Genomic DNA, 12,884 nt, shown 5'->3' with positions numbered 1-12,884 from the left:
ATATAATATGAATATAATATGGCTTATATTATATATGAGTGTTCATAATAGAAATAAAATATACATATAATATATAACGCTTAAGGGCACCTGGGTGGCTCAGTCAGTTAAGCATCTGTCTTTGGCTCGGGTCAGGATCTCAGGGTCCTGGGTTTGAGCCCTGCATCGGGCTCCCTTCTCAGCAGGCAGCCTGCTTCTCCCTCTCCTTCTGCCCCTCTCCCCTGCTCACGCTCTCCCTCACTCTCTCTTTCTCTCAAATAAATAAATAAATAAAATCTTTTTTAAAAAGGCATAAACACAACAAACCCTCAAAACATCGAGAGTTGCATAGGTCTGATCATTAAAAAAACACTTGCAAAATAAAGATAGTGAAGACACTGAAATGAAGAGAATGGTATGCTTGATCAACTACATATATAGTAACTATAAATTACTATATCAAATTAATATTAATCTCCTAACTCAGAGGCCAACAAGCCATTTCTGTAAAGGTCTAGATTGTAAATATTTTCAGCTTTGTGGGCCATACGGTCTCTGCCAAAACTATTCCACTCTTCTGCAGTAGCACTGAAACAACCTTAGACAATACAGCGACAAATGGGGGTGGCTGTGTTTTAATAAAACTTTTTTTATTTATAAAAACAGACAGTGGACTAGATTTGGCCTTTGGGCTGCAGTCTGTTCACTCCTATCTTAAGCGAAGACCCCTGAAACTACTTTTTCAGAGCTTTGCCTGTGTAACAATTTTATAAACACCTACTAATTCAATTTGGAAATCATCCTGAGGACTTCATTTCAAATGATCTGGAAAGCCTGATTGGTTTAAAAGCACTTAGTATTTAATTTCAGTTAATACTTACCTGCCTTTGTTTCCCCCAGGGGAAACCAACAAAAAGAGCAAAAATGGGAGCTCCTATTCATATTTCAGGGATGAGACATTCTTTGTAATTATCAGGTTTACTTTCGGGTCATGATCCCAACAGAAAGAATAGTGTAGTCTGCAAACCCTTGAAAGGTGCCAGAGTATTTCAGAAACTGCAGTGACAAAAGTTTTGTTCAAGATGCCAAAGCCCTGTGTAACGACAGTTGCCGCTCCAACAAAGATATATATAAAAGATATATAAAACGTGGTCACGTGTATATGTGACCAGTAGGGACAAGACCTTGGATAGAAAACTATGGTCTGAGAACATAAAGGAAACCACTTATGACTACAAAGGCACAGAGCCTATGGCTTGAAGAACCACTTGCTATCATACGGGCTGGTCACTCAGCAGTAGAACAGAATCATACAGCAGCCTACACGGGAGAACTTGACATGGTCTAAGCCCGGGGGTGCGGAGGAGAGCATCCAAGAAGAACATTACAGAGGAGCCTGCAGAGAAGCCGCTCTGTCATTCCCAGCTTTTGCTGGACTAGGTAGACGAGACAGCTCGTATCTCTAAGTGTTACCAATGGTATCGTGGATAAATGCCATCCACTGTTCTTTCTTTCCATGTAACTGATGGATCTGTGTTTTCTCTATTGACTGACTAGGAGATCCTAGAGGACATGGGCTACCTCTGACATGATATTGTAGCCTTTGTTAAAGGCTTCTACCTCTTGAGAAGCAAAAGCCCCACATATCTACCTCCTCTGGGCTGTATGCCTAGCTTGGTATTGAGAGAGAGAGAGAGCAGTGAATCAGCACAAGGAAGTCTCCTGGCTGGCCGTCCACAGTTGGGCTCTGGACTGAGAAGGGACTAGGTGCCTAGGCCAAGGTCAACCTTGGTTCCTTTCTGTGGCCCTACAGAAACAATGCCCCATCTACCTTCCCAGGGCCCTAGGAGCCAAAGCAAAGAACAACTACAAGTTTTCTACATTGACATTTTTGTTCTTTCCTTCCTTATTGCCCCTTCCTCTATTCCATCTTCCTTCCAAGGCTGCATTATTCAAACTGTGGGTCACAAACCCTTAGTGAATCTCAAGGAAAATTTAGTGGGTCCCATGAGTGTGTTTTAGAAAAGGATAAAGAATCATATAGAAGAGGATAGGACAGAACATTAGAGACATCGAAGTGTAGCTCTGATAAACATGAGCACCATTTGGTTCATGTGTTTCCTGGACTGAGGAGTAAAATGTATCCCTCACTGGTAGATGGTGGACAAAGAGTTTGAAACCTAGTGCTCTGAGACAAATGCGCATAAATCTGCGGTGCTTTCCCACAAGAGGCTGCAAGCAAAATGGATTTTTCTTTTCTATGCAACAGTGCGGTAAATGGCTTGGATCATGACATTAGTTGGCAACAGGAGGCCCAGGAGTTTTGTTTCATCTTGTTTGTTTGTTTGTTTTTTCCCCAAGAAAGGAGTAGATTCTGTGGTTGAAGACCACTCTAATGGTTCCAGGTGTGGTGGGCAGATTAAGGGAGAAGCCCCGAATTTAGGGAAGCAGGTGGGGGACCTCTGGCTGTAGTTTAGATGAGATATAAAGACAAGCTGAGGGCAGATGCAAGACAAAGCGACCTGGTGGTGACAACAATGATGCCGGAGATGGGGACAGGTAACTTTCCCTGAGAGTGTGTACAGTTTCAGGAGATGTGTGAAGCATCACCATGGTTCTTACTTCTTTTGAACCTCACATCAGTCCTATGAGACCATCAACCAAAGTCGGAAACTGGGCATGGGGTGAAGCAACAGGGAAACACTTGTGTCTCAGAATCATTCCTGGGGCTCCTGGGGGAAAGGAGAGAAAGGTGTGGGCGATGCCCTTTGGAGAGTTAGGGAAGAGGAGAGGAAGGAGCTTCATTTGAAAGGAGAGGTGCCTGTGTGCGTTCATTCACCTCTCGAAGATTTGCAGAGGGGCGGTGGAATCGGGCAGAGGAAGTGAGTGGTTTACCTGGTGTTCCAGATTCAAAGAGAACTAAGATAGAGGCTGACCCTAGGGGAATCACAGTCCTCCGGGAGGCCTCAGCAAAGGTGAGTGTGGACACATGAAAGACACACCTAGCTTGGCAGCTCACGCCACGGAGATCCGCGTTGAGCACCTCGAAGCCCAGTGGTGCCATTATTCTCTGATCGCCCTGTTGGGCGGCATTGACTTGCTTTCCACATTTCCACTTCTAGGGGAGTCTGTGGATTTTACCCCAGTTCTCAATTTCATTTTTACTTACACAGAAGGCTTTGACAAACAGTTCCAGCACATCGCTTCTCCCCCTGGACTCTGCCAGCAAGAACGACGTGGGAAGAGGGTAGTCAGATCTCCCGTCCAGGGCTGGCACGTGAACACCCAAGGTCCGTTTCCTTGTCCGTCAGGTTGCCCTTATTTTTTCAAATCAACACTTAAATCACAAACCACACTGAAATCCCAAAGACACCTTGAGTGTTACCCCACCAAAAATACCATTTTCTTGATTTTCAGTGAGTTGTTTACTTGGGTTTTATACCGGTGACAAGGGTGAGGGACCATGTTACAAGGAAGTGGTGTGATAGCAATTTTGACGCATCAGGGTACTCTTTTATGAGACTATTACCCACCTTTTCTGAGACCGTCAGCAATTCCCCAGCCCATGACACTGTTCTCAAAATACATCAACTGAGCCTTTCTCGAATGTGCTATCAGAAATCGGCTGAATGACGCGGGGGGCGGGGGGAGCACTACAGACAACATGTGTTAAGCATTTCTGTCTTGTGGAACAACTACTCGGCTTCAAATACTTCGTTTTTGACAGAATGAGGGGATGCCACAGCGCCCGCAGAAACATGCTTTTCTGACTGTGGCAGAAATCAGTCATTTCCTTTCATCTTACCGTCGACAGCAAAGTTTTCCTGCTAGGGCCCAGAGAGTAAACGCTTGAGCCCGTGAGACATAGGGGCTGTCACTGCTTAAGTCTGCCTTTGCTGCCTGAAAGCCCCAGAGACAAGATGTACGCGGAACGGCACGGCGGCGTTCCCGGGAGACTTCAGTTACAGAAAACAGTTGGGGAGCTGGGTGGGACCAGCAGGCCAGTGGCTAACCCCCGCCTTAGACCATTTGTATTGAAAAGCTACCAGATGCATGTCAACTGAGCCTAACCCGCTATCTGATAGGTAAGTAGTACTCTGTTGATGTGTTGTGAATAAATGAAGAGTTCACGCAGGCCTGAGGTCTTGTTGAATTTCGTGACCCCGTTCCCAGCATCTGTTTTCCTGGTTCTGCTATTCAGGATTGGGCCGTTTACAGACTAGGAAGTCTGATTCCAAAGCCTATGCCGAGAGCAGCCTTTGATCAGGAGGAAAAACATACCACGCGGGGCAAACTCAGGCTCACACGGAAGTCACAGATAGCATCCCTCCCACCGAAAGACCTCCCGATCGCTACCATCAGATTTCTCTAGGTTCTCTAGTCCCTTAAACCATTTCCAGACATGTGACTAGTTATAGAAATTCAGTAGTGGAATTTTTATTTAAGGAATTTAAATGCAACTAACGCTACAGATATTAAAACTATAATCTGAAAAAAAGTCCTTTTTTGAAGCAGCTTAAGATTAGAAGGGATAGAGAATTAAGCTTATCAGTCATTTTATAACATTTATGTAAGTATCAGTTTTTAGTTTGCATTGTCTCCTGGCTGAATGGATCTCGAGGAGGAAGCTGTCACAAGACATGAGAAGCCTAGGGCCCCGAATAATTGCATGCGGTTTGGTCCCTCTCCCCACTCCCACTGCCACCCTGCCTGGGACACATGTCTGAGTAAGGAACTTCTGTCATGCTAAGGCGCGGAGGGTTAGCCTACCTCAGCTAACACAAGGGTGTATCTGTGAGGTAAGATAGCTGAGCCATTTAAAAGTTAGCTGTTGCCCATTTGCCTTGTAAGTTACCGTAAGAGTGGCCCCTACAATAGTATGAGAGTGTCTGTCCTCCCATCAAGTTTATCACCCAACTTCTGGAGCCATCCCAATCTAAGAGGGAAAAAAAACCCACCTTGGTGGTTCGCTTGCATGTCTTTTGTACATAGGAGGGTGAGCACCTTTTTCAGTATCTCTCAGCCATTTGTGTTACTTTTTCTGTGTGCTGCCCATAATGTGCGTATATTTTAATTATTTGTCTTTTCCAGATTAATTTGTCATAAAGGCCTTATACAGTACAGAAGTTAGCCTTTAGTTGGTCAGATGTGCTGTGAATTTCTATTTATTTGTTTGCCACACAAATGATTCTATCTTTTCTTCTTCAACATAGTGATACATGTCATTCTCTTTCTTTACGTTTTCTGGGTAATGCCTTCTCCAATGTAAAAATAAATAAATATCCACTTATGGTTTGTTTTGGCACACTTACAGTTTCATTAAAAACATCCTCTAGGGGTGCCTGGGTGGCTCAGTGGGTTAAAGCCTCTGCCTTCGGCTCAGGTCATGATCTCAGGGTCCTGGAATCGAGCCCCGCATCGGGCTCTCTGCTCGGCGGGAAGCCTGCTTCCCCCTCTCCCTCTCTGCCTGCCTCTCTGCCTACTTGTGATCTCTGTCTGTCAAATAAATAAATAAAATCTTTAAAAAATCCTCTAATAATTCTTGCATATCAACTTACTTTGACGTAAGGACTAAGGTTAGAGTCCAACCTTTTCTCCTCAACGGTTGTCTCACTGTCACTAATACTTAATAATAATCCATCATTTTCCCCTTGATCAAAAAAAAGTAGTATTTATCACATCGTAAGTTGCTGTATTTATTTTTGCTCATTTCTGGGCTCTGCTGCTTTCTATTGATCTGCCCATGGGGCAGCAGTATAATACTCTTAATTGCTCTAGTCGTATGACACTTTAATAAATGGGCAGGGACACTCTCCACTTGACCTCTTTCTCAGATTTCCCCTGCCTACTTGTACACAGTTATTTGTCTAGATGTTTAGAACAATTTAGTGATGCTCCAAAAGCAAATTGTTCTGGTGTGGTTTTTGGAATCACAATCAGTTTATAGCTCATCAATGACATAATTGACATCTTTGCTTTACGGATTCTTCTTATTCAAGAAAAATACAGACTTCTGTATTTATTCCTAACTCCTCTTCTTATCCAACTGAGATCCCATGGTCTGGAATTCTCATCACTCCTGTGGACACTGTATTAACTAGTCTCCTACCACTTCTGTAACAAACAACCATCAACTTAGTGGCTTAAACAACTCAATTTTATCATTTCACATTTCTGGAGGTCAGAAGTCTGGAACAGGTCTCGCTGGGCTAAAATCAAGGTGCCAGCAGCTTGTATCCCTTCCAGGGCTCTCAGGACAATCCGTTTCCTCGCTCTGACTGTTCCTCCAACAATCCTGGCTCTCTCAGACTCAGCCATAGCTGGGAAAGTTTCTCTGCTTTCCAGTAACCCTGTACTGCTTAGCCTTGGCCATCCCAGATAAACCAGGATCGTCTTGCTATCTCAAGGACCTTGACTGATCACATCTGCAAAGATTTGGGGGCCTACGAGGGAACACTGTTGGCCTCCAGGGAGGAGGACGTGGCCATCTTTGGCAGTGCAGTTTTTTGCCTACCGCTGATGTCCTTACAATGGCCTTGTCCCTCTCCACCATCACTGAGCTCAACTAGAAAATCCTAAGTTTGGGGAGAGATTGGATTCTCCGGGGCTGGGAATTTAAAGCGCAAAGTGGTATGTCCCGGTTTAGCTATGTTTACTGCCAGGATGTTTATTTTGTAATTTGAATTCCCAGCCACTAGCCTCAAATGGACCTTTCGGGTTGCTTTGCAATCCTGCAACACCGCAGGGCCATCAGCTGCCCTCTCTTCCCCTCCTCTTCTCTTTCCTCAAGCCTCCAGGACCTCCTTACCACCCTCACTCCTAGAAGATGGCACTGCTTCTTACTTCGCTGACAGCGTCTTTTAATCGGCCTGCCTCTGTGCCCCTATCGCCGATGTCCACCTCTCATTATAGCTCGAGAGGTCAGACTCTGCTGGTGCTCTGGACCCCATTCCTGCAGTCACTCTGGGGAGTCACTTCGGTCACTCCCCCACCATCCACTCCTCGATTCTTCCCTTTCTACAGGGAACCCAAGTAGCTGATGAATATGCCAGGCTTCATTCATCTGAACCCTGGAAGCACCAGTATCCCGGAGGAAGAGGGGTCTCCAAACAGATACCCATAAGCAAATCCCTACAATCCTCCTAGAGTGACAAAGAACAGAAACGTGAGCTCGAGAATGTTTCCATTTTCATCATACCCACTGTCTCGTTAGGCTTGTCATCATTTCTTTAGGTTCTAGGCTGTGGCCACTGTACTGCTTTTTCCTGAATAAGTTATTCACAGAGTGAGTCTGACCCCATTTCGGGTCAGACTTGGGGGTTCACATGGAACCAAGTGGCCACCCTTGGACCAAAGCTGCCATCATGGCACTCAGCACTTGTCCTGGATTTGAAGGACCTCGGTTGATGTCTACAATTGTCTAACTCAATCAAGAGCTTCAGAACTCTCGGGTGGGTTGATGCCTGTTTCCCTCTACCCAGCCACACGATTCCTTCTCTCCTCCATCAGTAAGAAATTATTTGTAAATCATTGTTCCTATTTTGATATAAAGTATCAAAATAACTCCGATAGCCCAAACATCTTTGAACATCTCAACAGAGCAAATATTTCCGTGAATATGCTGGGAACCACAAGTCTCGGAAACGAGTAATGGAGACAGAGCTTCCAGTAGACAATTTTTATAAAACTGTCTGTTTGGTAAAGGTTATTTATTTAGTGCAGTCTTTAAAAAGCAGGAACAAAGAGAAACATCAAATTAACCGGATTGAAAAACAAAGCTACAAAGAATGTTTGTTCCCTGGTATCTTATCTGATGTGCATCCAATCTCGGTTTCGTAGAACTTTTTAGAGTCCTCATTCCCTTCACTACAAATCAGGTTTGCCAACAACATTTCTGTTTTGTTGAGAAACTAAAAGAAGAAGTCACCTTTGTGCTACACGCTTCCACCAAGTATAAAGGACCCTCATAGAAGAGGGTAAACATTCAAAAACACAACTTCATAGATGACAAGATTTCAAATACATGAGTCTTATCTTTACCAGAATCAGGACCTGTATCTGTGAAAACCTCAGCTGACCAGGTCTGGATGGCTCAGCATGGACACGCCAGGTGAAAGACCATAAAAACGAGTTAACCTGAGTATAATCCCTGATTCTGGGTTAGCACAAGGTCAAATGACACGTTTAATAGATTGCGAAAACATTCTTTTCAACGGATTATTTTGAAATCCTGCTGAAATAGACACGGTTTTAGCGTGAGTTCTTGAAGTGGACCTTTTGGAAAGTTCTTTTCAATGGACTGTTCTGAAGTTATGTAGACTAGTGAGATACACATGGCTTTCCCTTTTAATACCTCAAGCTGACCTTCCCTTTCAATAAACATATTGGCCGACATGTCAATTGTCCTCCTTGAACATGTCTTTCAAAGTGGACACTAATGCCAGCCAACAACCGAGAAGCTGTCACTTCCTTCCTGTGTTAATGTCAGGTGTGAGATAAGTCTGCAGCTTTGGCAAAACAGACGTCTGACTCACAGCTTTCCCTGGTGGAACAGCACACACGGCCTTACCTTTGGGAATGGTGATGGGACAGCTCAGGTCACAGTCCTGCTGCAACTGATAAAAAGCCACTTCCTGCAGCCGGGCTCGCTCCAGCTCTGAGAGACTCTGGATGGGGACAGATCTCAGCCGCACACTACGGCCCGACATGCTGTTCCAGGTGAAATCACCCTGCAGAGCAAGAACACACCAGGCGTTACACAGCTCGTCTAGGTCTCACAAAGATCATCCTTCCTCTTAGTCACAGAGTCAAGCAAACTTCCTCTTTCGGTTCCAAAATTGTCTCTCCATCCCTCCAATCAAGTCTACTCTCAGTTAACTGGGAATTTTCTCAGTCTGTCGCAAACGTCCAAATCTCTAGGAGCTGTTGGATCACGTGATCCCATATAACAATTCACACAGAGGCCAAAGGAAGCTCTGGAAAAGATACTTCGAGGGTCCTACTGCCTCTCTTCTCCAGGAATGCACGGGATCTTTGCGGTTACATATCTCAGAAACAGCAACAATCGCTGCTAGTTGCCTTCGTGTGTGCTACATCCGCGAGGGCAAGCGTGTATGGACAGCCTACCAACACCCTTATGAGGTGGTTACCATTTTTGCTTTACCCTTGAACGACACAGGTTTGAACTACACAAGTCCGCTCACTTTATACTTGGATATTTTTGGATAAATACTGTACAGTACGGTAAATATATTTGCTCTTCCTTATGTCTTTCTTTTTTAAAAAAGATATTTGTTTATTTATTTCAGAGACAGAGAGAGACGGAGCACAACCATGAGTGGAGTGGGGAAGGGGCAGAGGGATAAGTGGACTCCTCGCTGAGCAGAGAGCCAGACACGGAGCTTGATCCTGGGACCTGATCGTGACCTGAGCTGAAGGAAGACGCCCAACTGACTGAGCCACCCAGGCGCCCCCCTTATGATTTTCTTAATCACATCTTCTTTTCTCTAGCTTACTCTATTGGAAGAATGTAGTCTACAATACATGTAACAGACAAATTATGTGTTAACGGACTTTATGTTATTGGTAAGACTTCCAGTCAAGTAGTAGCCTATTAGTAGTTAAATTGGGGCAAGTCAAAAATTAAACATGGAATTTTGACTGCATGGGGGTGTTGGTGCCCCAACTTCCACAATGTTCAAGAGTAAACTGCATAGTATTTAATAATACAGTACGCTATATAATAATACAATCTAGTATATTTCTACTATATAACATATATTATTAGATACAAATATATACTTATGACACATGATTATAATATATGTGTATGATACATTATAGTAATATTATAGTAATATTCAGTATATGTGAATATATTATAGTGCAGATGAAACTGAGGCTTGCAGAAGTTAAGTACTTTTCCCCAAATTGTAAAACTTCACAAGACTGGGAACCAATCAGAACTCAAGCTAAGAATACGTGCCCTCAAACTCTGCTAAATTGTAACCAGTGAAGTTTCTATTTCCAGCACTCTGAGCTGCTTTGATCACGAGAGGTACAGAGATGTGATCTATAAGAACTATGTATAATTACAGAGACATCTGATGTTAAAATCCTCCACATTGAAGAAGGAAAGGCAAGACTCCCCCAGTCGTGAGTATGTTCGTGTGCACGCACACATCCACAGAGTGAATAGCTCTGCCCTCCCTGCAGACAGTGAGGATGTGATGCCCCGAGAAATAAGTCCTCATGATCCTCTGAAGCCTGACGTCCCCTTACTGAGGACTTCCTGTGACCCACAGAAAGCCACCACCCAAGAGTTTGGAAGACCTGCTAGCAGTGCCTTGACCATCAAAAGAAGTTCCAGGAGGAAGGGACAGTGCTGGCCCCCAAGGGCAGTGCTCGGGAGCTGCTGGGGACCTGAGGAACCCTTAAGAAGTCCCCTAAGACCTCACTGTCCTCACCGCTCACCTCACAGAAGAGAGACAAGAAAGGCTGGCCCCAGCAGCTATTAAAACACCTGCACTCCCTCGTGGTAGCAAATTCCTGCCTAGAATGTTCATTCTGACAGTAAATGGCACTCTGTTCATTCTTTGGTATTGCCCCCCTCTTATGTAGGGTGGCATGCATTTAACAGATGGAGAGGTTATCCTCAGGTAGGGGCAGACAATCAACAGGGTAAGTAAAGGGTATAGTGTGTTAAATATGGTAACGGCCAAGGATGGACTAAAAAGCAGGGAAGGGACTGGCAGTGTGAGGAGAGGACACGACTTATGTTTCAGAGAGAGTGGCCAGGAAAGGCCACACAGGGAACGCCATGACCGGGAAGGAGTTAAAGCAAGTGAGGGCTTTTTGCTTGTCTTCACATGTCTGAGTTTGTGTCCAGTGGGTAATGGTGAGAAGTAACAGGAGCCCAGGCTGGGTTCAGGGGCATGAGGTGAGGACAGTCTGGGCAGGGAAGTGAGTGAGCAAATCTAGGCAAAGTGGGTAATGGCCATCGCATTTGGCGAATTGAAAAATGAATTCTTCCAGGCCCAGTATGTTTTGCATTTTTTCTTTCTTTTCCCTGTTTTTTGGTATAATCAGAGGAAACCCAAGTTTAGACAGGAGCTTGGGACTCATGCCTTGGGTGTACCTCTCACTCACACCCTTTAGGCTTAGGGTACCACAAGGTACAGTATCAGTGAATTGCAGTGTTTTCCTCCCAAATGAAAGTTCCAGATGAGTCGGTGACTTTTAAATATGAAGTTTAGGTATCCAGGAAAGCCCACTGCTATCTGAAGTGTCAAAATGGGATTACATGCTTATTCATTTAAAAAGCATTTAAGAATATGACCTCCAATTGGCTCAATTATATCTAGACTATGTTCTTCTGTAAAAAGCAAGACAGTAAATATTTCAGGCTTTGCAGGCCATGTGGTCTCTGTCAAATCTGCCTTTGTGGCAGAAAGCAGCCATAGACAATTCAGAAATGAATGAGTGTGGCTGTGTTCCAATAAAACCTCATTAATAAGAACAGGTGGAAGGCTGGATTTGTCCACTGGGCTATAGCTGGCCAAGGTCTGAACCATAGCCTATCATGGAAATAAACCAACCCCTATGAGATATGTTTTATTTTTATTTGCTATGTCCCCTTGGTTAATTATTTTTTTAAAAATTTAATGAGCACCTATTATATGCTGAGAACAGTACTAGGCTTGTGGTTATCAAAGTGACAACACAGTCCTTGTCCCTAAGGAGTTAAACTTGAATAAGGAAAAGCACATTTGATCCATCAAACATAGAGACTGTGATACTGGAAGTCAGTACCAGATGCAATGGGGTGCCTAGGAGAAAAGGCTCAGACATCTGTCTGGGGGATCAAGGAAAGCTTTCTAGAGAAGGTGGTGTTTCAATGAAGACCGGAAGGTTGGGTAAGAGGAGGGAGGGTTTGCCTAGTAGAAATGCAAAATTGGAAACAACAGTGGGTGCTAAGGCAAAGGAACTGGAGAGAACGAGCTTGTCTGGGGAAGTTACAAGGTTGGAGGGAGGGAAATAGCGGGAGGCGAAGCCATGCAGAAGTCAAGGCCAGATCCTATAGGGCTTCTTCGGCGGGCATTGCAAAGTAGATTGGACTTTACTCAGTAGGTGATGGCTAGACATTAAGGAACCTTGACTGCTAGCGGAGCCTGATTACATCTACATATGGGAAAGATGACTGGAAACAGATTTTGAAAGAAACTGAGGGAGGGAGCACATCCCACATGTAGAGATCAGCAAAGGTGCCAGGTTAGGTATGCTGCTGAGTCAAATTTGAATGAGTAGAGAGTTACACTCTCTAAGCCTCTAAGAAAGACACCTAGAACCATATATTATTCTTTCTGTGATTTTTTTCAACCATTCAAAAATGTAAAAACTGCTCTTGGCTTGGTGGTGCAAAGACAGCCAGCAAGCTGGATTTGGCCCACTGGCTAGAGTTTGCCAACCCCTGATACAAAGAGATTAGGATCTTTTGGGTTTTTAATGGCATCTTTTCTGTTTTCACATGGTCTTCTCTCAGGACATGTCTGTGTCCTACTCTTCTGCTTATTTTTTTAAAAAAGATTTAATTTATTTATTTGAAAGAGAGAGAGTGAGCATGAGCAGGGGCGGTGGGGCAGGGAGAAGCAGGCTCCCCAATGAGCGGGAAGCTCGATGTGGGGCTTGATCCCAGGACTTCAGGATCATGCACTGAGCCAAAGGCAGACGCTCAAGGAAGAAACTCACCTGGTTTACTCACCTTGATGTTCCTAGTACCCAAGACAGTACCTGGCTCTTAACTGTCACTGAATAAATATTTGTCAATCTATGGACTAAATGAATCAGGTACATCATGAGTTCAGTAATAAATTGGAAACAAAGCACCCATGTAATGTTTTATCTAC

General features: G+C 44.2%; 1 protein-coding gene across 1 annotated transcript in view; it reads right to left on the bottom strand.

Annotated features, from left to right (window-relative positions):
* Window positions 1-12,884, bottom strand: part of ARHGAP6 (Rho GTPase activating protein 6) — a 251,182-nt gene that overhangs the window by 64,641 nt on the left and 173,657 nt on the right. The window contains 1 exon segment of the mRNA XM_032880204.1: window positions 8,549-8,708. Coding sequence (XP_032736095.1) covers window positions 8,549-8,708 — 160 coding nt within the window.

Source organism: Lontra canadensis, unplaced genomic scaffold, assembly GCF_010015895.1.
Source record: "Lontra canadensis isolate GAN:19392208 unplaced genomic scaffold, GSC_riverotter_1.0 scaffold68, whole genome shotgun sequence".
Classification (NCBI taxonomy): domain Eukaryota; kingdom Metazoa; phylum Chordata; class Mammalia; order Carnivora; family Mustelidae; genus Lontra; species Lontra canadensis.
Note: the sequence above shows the minus strand (reverse complement) of the source record. Positions and strands in the feature narration are given on the sequence as shown.